The sequence below is a fragment of the Megalops cyprinoides genome, chromosome 13 (assembly GCF_013368585.1).
Source record: "Megalops cyprinoides isolate fMegCyp1 chromosome 13, fMegCyp1.pri, whole genome shotgun sequence".
Lineage (NCBI taxonomy): Eukaryota > Metazoa > Chordata > Actinopteri > Elopiformes > Megalopidae > Megalops > Megalops cyprinoides.
In genome coordinates this window covers 26,590,454-26,608,037 of record NC_050595.1, presented here as the reverse complement: position 1 = coordinate 26,608,037, position 17,584 = coordinate 26,590,454, and the positions used below count along the sequence as shown (strand labels likewise).

Sequence of the window (17,584 nt, the reverse complement as noted above, 5' to 3'; positions counted from 1 at the left end):
GAGCAGAAATACATGGCCTCAACACACTCATTTTCACAGACCTCCCAGCTTATTCCTTTCACCTTTTGATGTGCAAGTATATGCAACTTAGCTAGTTGAGAATAATATTAGTGTTAAATTCTTCATGGCAGCAAAAAGAAATGTTTGCCGCAAAGTTACATAGAGAAAGGGAGACTGACAGTAGATGGCCAAGTTCGTAGAAGTAATTGGACGACCTGACCATCACACAGAGCTGTGTTATTCCAGGCAGTCTGAGCATAGAAATAAAGTTAAACAAAAAATAAAGAAAGAAACAAAGAAAGAAAGAAAACAGTGGAAGCCCAGGCCACGCTCAGCTTCCAATAAGCACGTTCTCACTACAGACTGGCAATGTGTAGTCCTGAGACCCCAACAGAGACCAGTTCCCCACGTCAGGCCCACTTGAAGGTGTGAAGTATTCATAACCTGGGTATCTAAGACCTCATACCAGGTGCCCTCCGCAGAATTCGGCAATTCACTCCATTAAAGAAAAGGAACAGTCAAGACAAAGAAAAGTGACATTCATTAATATTTTTTTTTTCTCAGACACACAAGATGAAAGCGCGTAAGGTGTGTGTCGGAGACGAGGGGTGGAAGAAAAATCGGTGAACGAACGAGTGTGTGCATCTCGCGGGAGGGTATGCATATTCGATGGCAGCTCCCGCTCAGTGGATACTGTGTGGTGACGTACACAGACGAATACAGCAGCTGTTCATTGTGTTCTATATTCTTTTCCCTAATTAAGGAATGTCTTGATTTATATTTTGTTTGACAAAAAAAATCTTCCTTTTATCTAGGCTGATCACATTGTCTATACATGAACTAATTCAATATAATGATTATTTAAATGAATCCTGCGATGTTAAGAAATGGAGGTTGACATTCTATTCCAGTAAAGCAAGGCATTATGTATATAGATATATAAAAATGCTTCTTTACTAGAGTGGCTCTGCTCGCCTGCAAGTTGTTAGGTCACGAGAGGACCGTTTCATTATATGTGCAAAGAAATGCATTACAAGGAACCATGCAAAAAAAAAAAAAAAAAAAGACACTGAAGGAAACAAAAGCTACATAAAAAGCTTCATAAATACAAATAAAATTTAAAATATTTCACTGAAGACGTCATTTCTAGCAGTATTGGTACTATGTGACAGCTGGCACTCTAGGTTCGATGCTCATGTTTTTTTTTTTTCGTTTTTTCTTTTTCGATTTGAATCTGCGCAGGTAATTCATGCCATCTTTGGTTGACCGCAGTACTGAAGAAAAAAAAAATGAAAGGGGGAAAAAAAAAAAAAAACAACAAACTAACAAAAAAAAATTAAAGGGTTGCGAGAAAAAAAAAAAAAAAACAGCATCAACTCTCTGCAGACAGCTGCGCCTCTATGTCCACTCTGCAAATGGGGCATTTCTTGTTGGTGAGGAGCCATTGGTCGACACACAGCTGATGGAAAAGGTGCATACAGGGAAGGCGTCTGAGGGAGAAGAGAGATGAAAATGAGACTTGCAGAAACAGTCAGAACACACACATTTTTTAAAAGAAAAAAAAAAAAACAAAACAAAAAAAAACAAAAGCAGCAGCATGCAACAGCCCCCAAGCGGACAGTAGAAGGCTTCAGCAAGTACTACACGTAAAACACTGTGTTCACACTAAACCCGCTGTACACTGCATCGGATGTGTATCGGGATTTTAACGTGTGACTGTTGCACATCTATCTGTTGTATAAGCTCAGGGTCTGTATGATGAATGATGTTTTGTCTTTTCATATAAAATAGTTTCATTTACTTAAATATTTAGCAGACATACAGAGTAACGTACTGGACGCAATGTGCTTCTCGTTATTCCTCTTAACGCACAACTGAAAATATAGCAATGCCTCGTAAAGGACAAAAAAAGCAGCGATGATACACAGGATCAAGAGGAAGCTGTAACTGAACGCGTTAACATATAAATCTCAATGCTAGAGTAAAGTGTGCTTCCCTGTTACAACACCAGGGGGCAGAAGAGGCAGGGGCCACAAGATCACATGAGCAGAAATGCTGAACCCCAGCATCTGTCCAGGGTAATCGTTTCAGCTTCAAAGCAGTGCCAAGCTCTCACAACCTCAGCTTTCTGTTAAATGCTATCCTTCCGGTGAAGTTTCTTCAGAACCCAGATTCATGTTTGTAATAGAATCAGCAATGATTTTTTTCCACCATGTTTTAAGTGGCTGCATAAACCTGTCTAAAATTAACAAGTACATTTTGCCATAAACATTAAAGCTCTGACACTGGAGGCCAGCAGTTATTGAAAGGAAGGGAATAATAATAAAAAAAAGTACAGAAAGCAATAGAAAAAAGCACAGCCTGAAGAAGATAACACCAGCCCCTGCTCTAGGCTGCATACTGAGGAAATTTTTATCCTTTTTTGTCACATGCTTTTTGAGCACTTAGTGTATTTTATGAACTCACCACCAAGAATAGTCCATTTTTTCATTTTACAGTCGAGGTTTCCTCTGCTATACTTTTTTGTTCACCACAAACACTGTCAGTTTATATGCAGACATTTCAAGCATTCGCTTGGCTGGATTGCTCTGCTGTTAAAGACTCAAGTGCTCCAACACCCCGAAACAAGGTCCAGTTAAACTCAAACCACTACCAGCTCCGCAAACATAGTGCGACTGTTAAAAAGAAATATAAAACTTGATCCTAAATGCATTTATATAATTTATACATACATAATAAAAGCATGTGTGTGCATCACTCAATATATTTACATTCAAGGAAAATCTATTTTCCAAACACTTTTGTATTTCATTATTTTCAATCAGTAAGTGCCATGTTGAGTACTGGTTGTGGTGTTTAGATTATCTTTTCCTAGTTTAAACAGACGTTTTTTTACCAGTACATCTCTTGCAGCAGGTGCTTTCCCCCAAAAAGCCAACACCCATTAAGTCTGTAAAACATCATGCAGAAACAGCAGGGTCTGCAGTAACTTTCAAAGGGGTTGCCAGAGAAGAAACTTTGACACATAAGTCCTCATGAAAATCGATTCGCTAAAACGGGCAAAAACATGCTGAGCACAGCCAGCCCCAGAAGTTCACCCAGAGACCTGCCAAAATGGCCATTTAAAGTCTCCAGGTTTCATAGCTGGATTAGTGGGGGGGTGCATTACGCGAGAAGCCAAAAGCCACCCGGGAGGCTCGGCGGTTCGCTCCGAACCAGGAGGGTCGTGCCGGCGGGGGACGAATCGGGGACGGGCGTGCGCCCTGGCGGCGCTGACAGTTTGCCGCGCGTGTTTCGGCTGCACGTGGTCACACATCGAGCTGCGGCGTGTCACCTCTGCGCTGCAAGCCCTGCTCGCTAACACCTTGGCAGCTGTATCGCAACACCTCCACGCTACGCTTCTCAAACGTGCAGGGGGAGGCCGCCCTCACGCAGTCTGGTAACGAGACTCTTTGTATAGTTTCACGTACCAGGCCTTTCAGAATGACCTAACTCACCCCCTTCTCGCCCACGCTGTAGACAGAAGAAATGTCTCCTCTTATTGCTAGACCTCTCCATCGTATGAAGCGAGTTTTTAACAATGGCAAATATGATTCAAATTCATGATCAATGTCTCTCACCAACATATTTTCAGAAGTGTAGGAGTGCTTTAATGCTTGAGCACTTGATTTGAATACTCCAGTACGCACGCCCTACTTTAACACGCACTAAGATTTACTGGTGAATAATCCCAGGAGTGCGCGTTAGTCAGCTGGGTGTGTCGGAGCGGAGAGCGTAAAGCGTGCGCGGCGGCGCGCGGCGGGGGCGGGGCGTACCTGACGTCCTCCCCTTCCTCCAGTATGGACAGACAGATGGTGCACTTCTCCTCCGTGTCTTCCTCCGCCCCCTCGTCCTCGTCCTGCTTGCCGTGGAGCTTTCTCTGCTCGTAAGAGAGAAAGACGACGGGAGGGGAAAAAAAAAAAAAAAAAAGAACAGACAAGTGAGTTTCACAGCTTACTGAATCAAACGGCGCACTGATTTCCACAGCAAAAGCTTTAGGATAGGTGTGTCGGAGTAGGAACGGGGTCGTCTATACAGATTCCCTCCGAGCGTTTATAAGAAGTTATTTGACTCATTTCATTGCAGTTACACAACACTGTTTACACCACGGGCGCAGGCAAGCACCCGCACATGCTACACTAAAACATGAAAAATGTCACACTGTGTGTGTGTGTGTGTGTGTGTGAGAGAGAGAGAACAACAACAGAACAGCAGTGTTTGTCCTTGAGAGATATAATGTCTTCTGTCAAACATGTTTCTCACTGTCAGCCCTGAGGGAGCGAGGCCATTCCTAACAGCCCTTTAATTTGTTGCAGTGTACGTCCCTGCCAAGTTAGCCATCATCTTTGTCCAGCAGTAACGTATCCACATGTGAACAGACATTTGTTTCTCTACTGATGTGTTCAATTTCTTACCGAATTAGAGACTAAGTGCATATTTTTCTAAATGGGTGTGCGTGATTCTGGTAAACTCTTCTGGCAATGTTCCTTTTCCATATTTTCTATCGTGTGGGTCAAGCTACTGTTATTCTCATTTTTATTTACTTTACCAGTGGGACCTTTTTAACAGCTCCAATGCAACCACAATGTGCTATTTTGGTGCATTTCAGTCCTCTGACTGAAGAACTAAGTAAATTTAGATCTCAAAGGTACTGAGTATTTTCATTTGGCTTATGAGACTTTGCAAAACAAACAAGCGTGCTTCTGACTGGATTGGCAGATAGTTGTCTGGAACAGGAAACCGCCCATAACTCTGCCCAAGAATGGCGTCTTATTCAGCGAAAAGGTCACCCCACCAGAGAAATGCATGCCTCTCTCTCCTCTTAGCAGCTGCCTGGTCTCGAACATACTCACATGCATGCACCACTGCACACACTAGCACATCAGCACATGCACGTGCATTCACACACACATACTCACATGACTGCACACAAAGGCAGACACACACATACGTGCACGCACACACACAGACACATTAAGAGAGACACATACACATACATATATACGTGCACGCGCACACACAGACACATTAAGAGAGACACATACACATACATATATACATGCACGCGCACACACAGACACATTGAGAGAGAGAGAGAGAGAGAGAGAGACACCACACATACACACCACACACACAGGCACACACAGGCACACAGAGATACGCACATAGAGGCAGCAGGAGCACGCTCCTACCTTTTTGTACTTGTGTGGGTAAGTGCATCTCTCTATGGTTCCCTGAGAGGCACCGCGGTTCACAGTCCCCAGTCGCTCCTCCAAATGGAGCAGGTCCTGTGGGGAGAGTGATGGCACGGGTGAGACGCACGCCACATAACGACCAGCGTCGCTTTAAAAGCAAGCCGCTCAGCAAGCCAGCACTCAGAGCCTTACTTCATAGGTTCGTCCGAATCCAGTCATCCTGGATGAGATGTAGCGAATGTGAGGGTAGGTCACTTCCGACATGCCGGTGTGCTGTGAACAGTTTAAAAAAAAAAAAATACACTCTCACCTCAGCTCACTTCTCAGCAACGCTTACTGATTACTACCGAAGAATCTATAGCGTTCATACTGAATGGTCATATGAATTTCTTAAATACGCATTTGAAATTGCAGGTGGCCCTCTATGCACTCGAAATGCAGAACTCGCGCAGACCCTAACATTTCCATCGAAACGCGAAACATAAACAGCAAAATGCTATCACTAAGCAAATGCGGAATGCATTCCCTGTGGCGGCGTCCTATGCGCTGGTGGTGCCGGGGTGAGGTCAGCGCTCGGCGGGGGCGGACTCACCATGAAGGGGATGGGGAAGTGGTGCAGCCTTGGGGGAGCATGGTAGTGGGGCAGGTGGGGGTGCAGGTGTCCCGGGGGGTACGGCGCCACCGTCACTCCGGCCTCGATCCCCAGCTCCCTGTGAGGAGAACAGCGCGCACACACACGCACAGACACGCGCAGACACACGCCCGTTACACCGCTGAGCAGATCATGCTAACGTCAAAACTGCTTTAGCGGTCTAGCAATACGTAGGTTCAAAAACGCATGAACGGAGAACAGCCAGGTAGGCGGTTGTCCTTGATGTACTGACCAGGTGGTCCTCTGGTCAGGCTGGCGCGGGTGCGAGGACATGGTCTGTGGCACGTGTATGTGGTGACCGTGGCCGTAGTTGGGGTGCATTCTGTGCGGGTGGGGCGGCGGCCGCTCGTGCGCCCTCCTGGGAGAGAGAGAGAGAGATGGAGGTCAGAGAGGAGACCGTGGGGGCGGAGCGGGAGAGCAGACCTGGGGGGGGGGGGGTGTGGCACTTACGTGGGGTGCTGCAGCATGCGGCGCCGCTGGGCCTCCATCCTGTGCAGCATCTCGTGCTGGTGCAGCCGCTGCACCGACGACCCCAGCTGCGGCATGTGGTGGGGGAGGGGCTGGTGCTCGGGGGGCAGCGGGGCGTGGGCCGGCAGGGAGGGCGGCGGCGCCGGGGGCACGGCGTGGCTCGGGGCGTGGGAGGGCAGGGGCGCGTGGAACGGGTGCACCGGGTGGGGGATGACGTAGTCGGCCTGAGGAGGGGGAGGGGGCTGGGGAGGGGGCGGGGGGTTGCCGTGCGAGTGGGGGCAGGTGGACGAGGTCTGGTGAAGGGACCGAGCCAGGGGCCCATCTGGGAATCAGAATGAGAGAAAGGGAGGGAGGGAGGGAGAGAGAGAAGAAAAACTCAGTAAGGCCGTTCCAACCCTCCTTAAAACAGCATACCAAGCAACTGCTCTTAAAGAACTCTCCGCAGCATGGAACCAATCCACTCCAAATGCCCTCTGCCCAGATTCCTCACAGCACTGAAACATCCCCACTGCTGCTGTGTGTCTGTGGAGCTCCTGTCGACGGCGTCGGCCGAACGCAGGTGTCTGAACGGAAGCCAGCTACACCTGCGAGCACCACCGCCGCCGCACCGCAACGGCCGCTACGGACGACCCCATCACTTATTCCCACGCTATTCTATTAGGAGACAAGTCAGCAATTAGCCCAGTCTATCACCTACCTGGAGCTCCTGCCCATTAAAGACCAGGTGTCTGGCTTAATTATCATTAGCTGTGGAGTGTGTGTGGTGCAGCGGTCAGCATTTTCATTTCAACTGTGGCTGCGGCGAGGTATCCATGAAAAACAAACAGCCACACAATCCCCCCCCCCCGAAACCATGCGTATGTTTAGCGCTCCAGCTAACTGCAGAATGCCCGCGTGAATTACGTCAAGAAGCCAAACAAAAACAACACCTGCAGGATATTAAGCTTTCTTAAAATCGTCTAGCAATTTTCTTTGGCTGACGGCTCAGTTTTGATTATGTGACGGCTGAGTAACATGAGAGACTATTCTGTTTGTCTTCCCCGGGGGGGGGGAGCAGAGAGAGGTGCGAGAGAGCGCACGGCATTGCTATGTTTAAAAAAAAATAAATAAATAATAAAAAAAATACAGGACGGAGCGCATATCCTTCAGCAGATTCCGGTGACCTACATAACCCGCCCAGATTGCTGGGTTTTTATGTGCCTTGCGCGCCCGGCCTGGCCTCTCCCAGCAGATGTGCTGGGAACCCAACCCAGGAATCTCAGACTGCGCGTTTCTTTGCAAAAATCCGCAATTTCGTTTAATTTGCCTGGCATTACTTTAAGCGTTTTAAGTGCCCGCAGTCATTATAATGTATGGTCTTATCTCGCGGTAATGTTTTAACAAACAAAAGGCACAGAGGAATTTGAGAAGCAGTTCAGCTCAGGGGGAAAAAAAAAAAAACACCATTGCACACTTGAAAGCTCATTTAACATCAAATATAAAAAAGCCCACAAAGGGAATTATTTACAGAGATAATAACTATATAGAATAAAAATACAGAATGTGGCTATAGTAACCTCTTTTCATCTTTGGCTTGAAATAAAACAATATCACTAATTAAAATACTAATTAACTAGGCTCTAATGAAGCGAAGGGCTAATTTAGAACACCACCAAATACCTCATTACATAGAGAGAAGACATTTAGGCTTAATGGTAACTTGTCAAATAATCAAAAGTTTCTACAGACAAAAATGCATAGTTTGAGCTCTTGGGTCACAGTATCAATATAAATAAATTCATCCTATTTTACATCACATTATTGCAAATATGGATATCATGTGAAATATCTTAAGTCATTTGAACACAGTCTTATTCTTTACCTTGTTAACTTGAAACATTCAATTCCCTGTGTCCAAGCACAAAACATATAAATGTATGATTTATGTAAGATTTGGCAGATGTCAAACACTTCTGTCACAGGATTCTGTCCAGAAAAACAAGCAGAACTTGACCCTTTGAAGACACATCCCACAACCATGACTGAGATACGCATTGAGCTATCTATCGCGTCTGTGATCGTCACCCTCCTCGTGTGGACGGCAGCGGGGTACTCACAGCTGGGGTGCATGTAATGCCTGCAAGAGGACAGCTGGGCCGGGGGCGGGGCTTGAGGCGGGGCCTGGGGCGGGGCCACCATGGCGGAGCCGTATGTGTCCACAGCGCCGGCCTGGCTGGGGCCCGGCGCCGCCGCCTGCGAGGCATACGCCGGCGGCCGCGAGGACGAGCCCGGGCAGCAGGGGTCGAAGGCCGAGGTGCCGTGGAAGGTCCCGCCGCCCCGGATGGCGCTGTTGCTCAGGTCCACCGGAAGAGTCTGTCAGGGACGAGAGAGAGGGACAACGTTAAGCGTTGCGTCCGAGAGCCGGCAGTGACTTACAGGCAAGCAGCGGGAGGCCGCAGGATGCTAAAGGTGCTCCTCCACCCCCGTCGGTCCCCTTGGAGCCGCTCTCTTTACATTAGGTTTGGTAAATGTTTGCGGTCTGCCATCTGTAAGTGATTTACAGTTGTGCCGTTCTGCAGGCATGGATGAAGATGCAAGCGAGAATATTAATTATCCGTGCAACGAGAAGCTGGAACGCTATTGAAAATAATAAACGAAAAGCATGCTGAGAAAAAAAGGCTAGAAAGTGTGTGGAGGGGTGGAGGGGTGGAGGGTGTGGAGGGTGGGGGGGGCAATGGGGGCCGCTCTTGTTGAAAGCCAGGCTTCTGAAGCGTGCGCCGAAGCGTTTTTGCGCTGGGGCGCTTTTCAGGGAAGCGTACTTCAAAAAACACGGCACTTATATTTGGATAACCTTGCAGTCAGACGGGCGGGAAAGCGGGCCAGAGAGCACCGCTGGGGCGAGAGCGCGCCCCTGCCGTCTCTGATCTCCGCCGAGTATGAATATAAGCTCTGTGACATCAGGGAGGCAAACCGCCCACCGCCCCCCCCCCCGATCCCCCCCCCCCCCCCCCGCCCCCCACCCCCGAAAAACGCTGAGCTCCGAGCTTTCGCGAACGCACCGCACGATAACAATATGCTCCGGTAGCAGAAGGACGATAAGAGCTGATAACTGGCTGTTGGAGGGGGGCGCGGGAGATTCAGAAGCAGCCCTCCTTTTTAATCTTTTAACACTTTGATGTATAATACATAGTGTGTAACCTGCTCGGGCAACGCGGCTCCTGTTTGTGCTTTTTCCTCTGTGCGGTTAGCCAGGGGGCTCTTGCTGCTTGTGGCCACTTCATCAAAGGGGCGGGACGCTCCGCGCACAAACCTTGGCCTTTTCAGGCCCAAATCCTGACGCACTCCTTTTTCCTCTCAATGCGGACCCCTCCCCCCATTCGCCTTATGAATTATTAAAGTATCTGAATTTTGAAAAACAAGGGGGGGGGGGGGAGCCCCAAACCTCCCCTAGATTGTTCCTTGGTTTAAAAAGTGCTCATTAGGCCGTAACAAGCCCAGCTGATGGTGGTAAATAATGGAAATCGGCAGCCGAAACAATTAGCAGAAGTGAAATTATTCAAAACTGCCGTTGTGCTGCCCCAACAGAACGTTCCGGCAAAATCCTTGCAGCACTTTTGTTAAGGTATGAATTATTTTACAGCTCCGGTGCATTGTGTGCGAGTCTCATCTAGCACCATCCCATTTGTGCTGGCGTTTGGCTCACAGCAGTATCAAATTAGTCCTTTTACAAAAGCACCGAGCCTTTGTACTAGATTGGATGCCTTTGTACTGTTTGGATGAGAAACTTCTTCCTAAATGGGCTACTTCAAATTATAATCTATATAAAAGCAATGATGTGCATCGCACAGAAAAACATGGGCACATCTGTTTGGGTTTCAACTCAAATCTACCAAATAACCCTTTGTGCGTTTAACTTTTACAGACAAAACCATGGAAAGGGGCAGTTTCCTACAGGGCGCTGAGCATTTTGGTTATTTTTCAGCTGGTTGCTAATGCCCACAGTTTATTTGATAAGGGAATTCACAAAGGAAGACTTGAAAGACAGCCGAGTCGATCTTGCCACCTCAGCTTAATGTCCGCGCAACAAAACCTTCAAGCAATTAGCGCCTCCTGGGTCCTGCATCAGCCTCAGACTCGTCTGAAATACAGCACGGCGTCCATTAGAACACCTGCGTCTTTCTACTGCAAACACACATGCAAAAATGCGTTTTCTAAAAGAATGCAAAAGGAGAGAAGTAATACTTTGTCTAAGGATGCATTTCAGTGAAATGCTCAACATGAGGTACACAGCATTTAATCTGTGGTGTTCTCCGAACACAGTCGAACACAGTATCAGCTTTCATTTCAGGAGTTCCCCTTCAGCAGTGTCCTCTCCCTCCACGCCCAGAGACACAAACATGTGTTTGCCACATCCAGCACCGGCGCTGACCCCCGTCCAGGCCAGTCCCTGTTGAGGCAGCACTCGTTTCCCACTGTTTGCCCAGTCAGACGTGAGGAGCCCTCAGGTGAGCGCAGGGGGGCAAGGGGGGCGGGGCCTACCTGGTCGTGGTACTGGCTGCTGGCGCCGCTGACCCCCCCGCAGGGGGCGGGCACGGCGGTGGGCCGTTCCAGCGGGCAGCTGGGCTCGGGGAAGGACAGGGGCATGGGGGCAGGGGGCGCGTGGTGGTGGTGGTGGTGGAAATGGTGCGTGTGTCCGTGCTGGGCCTGGGGCTGCTGTGGGGGCGGGGCCTGCAGGCAGCTGGAGTGGGCGTGGCCCAGCGACAGGTGGCCGGGGGAGGGGCCGCCGCAGGGGGAGTGCTGGGGGCAGCAGGACGGCAGCCGAGGCATGGCCGTGCCCCCGCTCTCCCCCGAAAGCCCAGAGGAGCCTCTTCTTGCATCATCTGAGAGGGGGGATGAAAAACAAAACATTTTTACACACTTTTCAATAAACGATTAAAACAACACAAATTAACTGGTTCCCAGGATATGAAACACATAACACATTTATCACCTCCTACTCAACCTATGCACCAGGGGAATCTGAGGGTTGGATACGAGGCAACACAGGAAACATTTTCAAGTGAAAACAGACAAAAAAAATGCAATTTCCACACTTTATTTTAATCACAGAACTGTGTAAAAGATCAAAACACCCCTTGGGATTTTTATAGCTCATTGCTGGTGGAAAAAAAGACTTATGTAATCATGTACATGCTGGTCTGAAACAGCTGGAGGAGAGGAGTGTGTGTAGAAAAATCACAACTCACTCTGCAGGCCCAAACCCCAACCTTGTGGGGTTTCACACTGAACCACCGCCCCAGTAATAATCTAGCCTGGGAGGTCATGTCAAAATTCAGAGCTGTTTTATCCCTTTAACCAAAATCTGCGCGTGGCAGTTGGATATCTGCCTGGCTACAGCACATGCTGTAGCAATCTCAAGTAGAAAAAACCGCTATATTGTTGCTATATTATTGAGTTCCGTTCCTCCACCCCACCCGACCCCCCTTCTCCGGGACGGGCCCGGCGTCGCGGGCCCTTCCTTACCCCCTGCCGCGGCGCCGGCTGTGGAGGCGTGCACTTGCGGCCCCAGCGTGCTGTCGGGCGCGGGGCCGGCGCCGGAGGGCCCCGGGGCCTCGCGGAGGGGCTCTGAGGTAGAGGCGTTGCGGGAGGACGAGGAGGAGGAGCTGACGGGCTGGGGCCGCGCCCCGTCGGAGGTAGCTGGCACTACTGAGAGATCTGAGGGGGGAGAGAGGGGCGGGACAGAGGGGGGAGATCGGTGAGATTGGGGGATGCGTTCCGAGACCGAGAGAGGGGGGGGGGCGGCCCGGGGGGGGAGAAGGGGTGCCTCGTTAGCATTCCGGAAAGCGCGCTCCATCTGCCTTTTCTTAATATGCAGAAATTAATTTCTCCTCCTCAAAGAAATGCAAATGCCGCGCTCGTTATATTTGGGCTGCTTCGCTCTGGTATCATCTATCGCGGACTTGCGGGGAGATAACAAAGAGAATGTATTGCAAATGAATTAGTATCGCTGCTGCTGGCAGGGGTGAGCAGGCAAGACAGATCATGTGGCCACAGAGTGAGTCTCTACAATATCGTTTACTTGGGGGGGGCGGCAAGGGCTTTCTGGAGCCCTTTCACCACACCTGTGTAATGCTAAAAATAGCCTCAGCACAGCTAGGTGTGGTGTGCTGAGGCGTACATTCCATTCTGAATCACAGCATCTAGAAGAGAGACGCGCTTCGAAACTTGACTGGCTCTGTAGTGAATCAAGGCCAGTCTGAGGCCAAGGCCAAAATGAAGTGCTACACCCCAAAGGGCCTCTGAACGGTTTCAGTCTGCAGAGGCGCTCGTTACCAGCCAAGGCGGTGTGCTACAGGTCAGACTTCGCCATTTCATTAGCCCTCAGTGAATAGGAGTGTGTGACAGGCAAACACGACTAGCCTGTTCTGCTGGGGTAAGGTGCGTTTCATTGGCTGGGGATACCTCACGGCACCGTTCTCAGCACCCTGCAATTCCACATTCACCTACTCTCTGTTCTGCCTTTGCTCTCCCAGTGCACTGTGGTACTTGTAGTGTGAGAAACAGTCGCGATAGGTGTTTATAGGAGGACAGAGGTTGTCGTGAGAGTAGAGGTGCAACTGCGTGACAAACCCAAGAAAACGACCGAAAACGTAAAAAGGGGATAAAGCATTAAAAAGCAAAAAGAACAGAATTACTCCTTGATGCTTTTAGAGTACACTATTGATGTGCTGGCTTGTTCTGCTTTGGAGAGCCACTAAACAGTGTGGATTTTAAGACTAACAGCAGCCAGAGGCAGAGGCTGTTGATAACCTTTAGTTTAATGAAAGGAAACGGATTACACATTTCTACATATACTCACATGCATGAAGATTTTATATAAATTGTCACGTCTGTTAATTAAATTAAAGGGGAAAAAAAAATGAAATGTATGAAACGAACTGATAACCAGTCCTGTTGATAAACACTTCATTGTGGTGGATGAGTACATTCAACGCTGCATCTAATACCCCCGGGCCATTCTGAACTGGAGAATCCGACAGGCGTTTAACTCATTTAAATCACAAGGGGAGGGCGGGGGCACCGAAACACAGTGTGACAGCGCGGCTGCTCTGTTGGGACGACTGTAAAACCCATTCCGTTTTACAGTGCGGATGATTTGCCGCACTGAATTACCATTCATCTTCACCCCCCCCCCCTCCAAGTTTCACATTAGAATAGCCTGTGAAGACATTGAACCGCGACTGCAACGGTGAGGCTAAATCTGTGTAAAGCTTTGGCTGTTGCGTACACACGTGTGCGCGCGCGTGCGTGCCGATTTACAAAATTACTGCTATACCCCACCTGGAGAGGCTCTACAGAGGCCGAGTGGAAGTTGTAAGAGAGTTGCTGGTGTCTGCTGGAAGCCTGACTACAGACAGCTGAAGCGGAACAAACTAACGGATGACCTCTGCTCCAGAGGGACTTCAAAGGTTTATATGTAGAAGCTGCTTTCCTTCCTCTGTTGTGCGCCTTTGATAAGGCTACATGAAGGCTGTAGCTTTAACAGCCTCTAAGTGATGGGAGTACATACAGTACCATGTGTCCTCTTCAAATGTGGCTTGTTAAGAACACGCAGTGAGTGGCCTTATCACAGAACGTGCCCTCAATTTTCAAAAGCAAGATCAAACAATGCTAATTCAATTTCTGTCTGAAAATTTTATCTACGGCTGTTCTGCTCTCTGACATTTTATTCCACAGCCAAGACCCTCGGTTTTGTCCCTGTGCTGAGGCGGTTGTTTGCAGAGCGGGGAGTGGTGGGTGTGTGTGTGTGTGTGTGTGTGTGTGTGTGTGTGTGTGTGTTCCTGCGTTTGCTCACCCTCCTCGTCCACCGTGAGGTCCACCACCTCGCCGGCGCTCTGGCGGAGCGGCTGGATGACGGTGGAGACGCGGGGCCGCCCGCGCGGCTCCAGGGGCCGGTTCTGGGAGCAGCTGGGCCCCCAGTGCATCCGGCCATGGCCGCCCACGGAGCGGGGCCTGCGGGGAGAAACACACCGGCGATGAGTCAGCGGCCGGGGACCCCCCGAAACCAGCAGCCAGAGAATGCCAGATTAGGTAAGATTAGAGATGATGGAACTCGAGATTAAGAACACTGGGGCTATTATATTCTAACTTTGGGGAGTGGTCTAAACCATGTTACAGTCAGCCAACAGCATACCATCAGGGTCATCTCAGAATCAGCAGGCCTGCTCTGATGAACAAGGCAGGCCTGGACAGAGATCACCCTGAGGGCTCCACACAGCAAATAGAGGAATTGAAAAATGTAAAGGGATCTGGATGCTCAGAGCAGTCAACCATCGTCCGATTCAGCTAATATCTGCAGTGTTTTCAAAGTGTTCAACGTAAAAACACACCAGCACACATTTCACATAATGTTATCAGTTAAAACAAACCAGTCGAACAGTCTTTCTTGACCACAGTCTTATCTGGCCGCAATAATGAAAACATCCGACAGTGAAGCAAAAGGCCCTGAACAAAAGTGACCGCAAGGTTTAGCCTCTTGAGCAGGAGCTCTGGGGGTTGCAGGAAGAGAAGAGTACATCATATCATTTAGGATGTCGCTGGATGCTACTTCAGCCTGGATAATTCAGGAACCATCAGTGTCGACAACAGCGCTCACGGGGCACAAGACCTCCTCTCCATCCTTTCTACATTAACAAAATGCACGGCAGCCAAGCCCTCTATTATTGTGAGAACTTCAGTCTGGCAAAAAAGAAAAACCTCCCACAGGTCACTGCTGTGTTTCCATATAAACATGGGGGCATGGTAACCATAAACAACGGTGGGGATATTCCACACCACGATCCGAGTTTCTCTGTCGCGAGCTGGAGTCAGCCCTGCTGGAGGGGTTTCGGGACCGGGCTGCTGGGATGTAAATAACAGCCATCTGACACGAGAGCTGGAGGTACGGCAAACGCACAAAGGGGCTTGGGAGAGACCTCCGTGCACTAACACACCTACACACACGCCTCCTATGAACACTAGGGCCTGGAATGCTCTGCCACCGTCCCTGTGACATCCTCACTCTAGCGGCTGCCTTTCAGATACTCCGAGCGCGCGGCTGCTTTCAAAGCCGCTGCTATATCAACACAGTCCTGACTGGCTGATGAATCCCCACATGTGATGACACGTGCTCCCGGGCTTTGCGTTGCGTTTTAATGTCACAGGTAGACATTCAGCCTCGCGCTAGGCTGCGCTAGGTTGCAGCGGGTTCCGCTGGCAGAAGAGAGCCGCGCGGAGCGGGAGGCCGCGAGGCCCCTGGGGCGGTCCGGTCCCCCGCCGCGGCGCTCCTGCGGCAGGAGGCACAGTATCCATGCGGTTCCCACAGTGCCGTAACTCGGGCTGCGGCGTGGCGGGGCTCGGGGGAACCTCCAGACTCCCAGCGCTGGGCCGCCAGCCCTTAACCGCAGATTGCATCATTAGCACATCATAACAAAATGATTAAGAGCCATGGCGGCTGGCGCGGGAGGGCGGGACGGAGAGGGCAGGTGAGGGGGCTGTCCCACGAGCCCCGGGCGCGTGTGCTCCTCCCCCATTACTGACACCTTGTCTGTTTAACACTATTAATTACTGACAGCCTGTGCGGCTAACGGCTGCAGGCGGCAACCCAGACACAGGAACAACCTGACTGTCCAACCAGGGGAAGGCAGAAATTAATGCTAAAAACCGCTAAAAACACAAAACCGTTTCGGTTAATTAAAAATTAAAATCAAATTAAAAACTTTGACGCCAATCCCGATCTCACTCTCAGCCAAAGAGCACGCGGTGCGCTACTTCAGAGCGCTGACGTGCTCTCTCTCCGCTTGCCTTTACGGCGCGCGGTGACGGGACCCACTCGGGGTGGAAGGTTTTGGTGCATTACCGCACTCTCGCCCTGAGTTTTGTGGGAGGTGTACCGAAAACAAAGGGCCCTGCTCTGCCCGCCACATGCTACAGGTGAATCAGCCCGCAGGACGGGTTGGGGGCATGGTGGCCGGAAACACGCTTCTCTCTGTCGGAACGTTTCAAAGGGGGGGGGGGGGCTGCGAAGGGGGATTCCCGTTTGGTCACAGTTACCCTTCTAATTTCCTGTTGGAGGAAAATGCTCAGCAACAAGAGAGAGGGTTTGGGAGGGGGAAGGGGGGAGAGGCGTTTAAGTTAAAAGAGAAAAAAAGTACTGCAAGGAAACCGGGGGGGCACGCCCGTGCTCCCCTTTTTGCCGCGGGAGAGGAGGTGCAGCGGTAGCTAGGCTGAGGATTGGGGGGACCGTGCCTCTCCTCAGGGGGGCTCCGCGCTGCTCATAGCTGCAGAGGTACGGCCCTAATTGGCCTGCGCCCCCTTTTCCCCTCAGCCGCTCCTGTGCGCCGGGGAGAGGGGGGCAGGCACACCTGGGAGAAGCTCCTGGAGGCCCGCGGGGGGGGCAGAGGTGGGAATATTTTGGAATACCCGTTTACTACGTTGGTCTTCTGAGGGGAGGGGAGGGGGAGACTACCGTAAACAAACACGCAGGGCAGCTGTGAGCACTTGGCAAGCTCCCGCGCTCACCGTCCACATGAGCTGCACGGGAAGCCCCTCGGGTGGGGGAGGGGGGAGGCGGGGGGTTTCCAGAGAGCGCTGCATTGGGAAGGGGAGGGGGAGGGGGGGGGGGGTTGTTGGCAAGGCTTGTGTTTATGGACTCTCTGTTCACAGGGGGTACACACACGGACCGGGGGGATCACGCTTTGTGGCAACCGCAGCAAAACACGCCGTCTAGAATCACACTGCCAACTGCTGTAATGTAGCGCAGGACAGCAGGAAAAAGGGAAAGAGTCTACGCTGTTCATTTCAATCAATACCCAAACCCGCACCCCCGCCCCACCACGTCTTTCTTGCATGGAATTGCATAATTGAATATGTATTATGTATGAGGTGCCAAATCGTTGCACTGTGTGTGCTACTGGGAGCGGCAAAAACAGAGCCGTAATGACCCACCTTCGCAGGGGGGTTTGTAGACCGTCGCCTCTGAGGCGCGGTGGAGTGGATCTCAGAGCGACGCGCCACCTGGCCTGCTGGCCCACCTACGCCACACACGCCCCAGATGCAGCGAAACCAAACAGAGGAGCTCACTGCGTAGAGCGGGAGGGACACACACGCAGACACACACAGGCACACACACAGACACACACACAGCCATGCTCTTACACACGCACGCACACGCTCACACGCGCACACACACAGCCATGCTCCGCCAATCAAT

At 50.5% G+C, this 17,584-nt stretch overlaps 1 protein-coding gene across 1 annotated transcript in view; it reads right to left on the bottom strand.

The window, feature by feature from the left end:
* Window positions 1–1,325: 1,325 nt before the first annotated feature.
* Window positions 1,326–17,584, bottom strand: part of rnf111 (ring finger protein 111) — a 39,333-nt gene continuing 23,074 nt past the window's right edge. The window contains exons 4-14 of the mRNA XM_036544354.1: window positions 14,189–14,346; window positions 11,857–12,048; window positions 10,873–11,213; window positions 8,451–8,706; window positions 6,337–6,676; window positions 6,119–6,244; window positions 5,827–5,944; window positions 5,427–5,507; window positions 5,232–5,327; window positions 3,816–3,919; window positions 1,326–1,490 (exon numbers count right to left, since the gene is read on the bottom strand). Coding sequence (XP_036400247.1) covers window positions 1,373–1,490; window positions 3,816–3,919; window positions 5,232–5,327; window positions 5,427–5,507; window positions 5,827–5,944; window positions 6,119–6,244; window positions 6,337–6,676; window positions 8,451–8,706; window positions 10,873–11,213; window positions 11,857–12,048; window positions 14,189–14,346 — 1,930 coding nt within the window. The 3' untranslated portion in view covers window positions 1,326–1,372. The remainder of the gene's footprint in view (window positions 1,491–3,815; window positions 3,920–5,231; window positions 5,328–5,426; window positions 5,508–5,826; window positions 5,945–6,118; window positions 6,245–6,336; window positions 6,677–8,450; window positions 8,707–10,872; window positions 11,214–11,856; window positions 12,049–14,188; window positions 14,347–17,584) is intronic.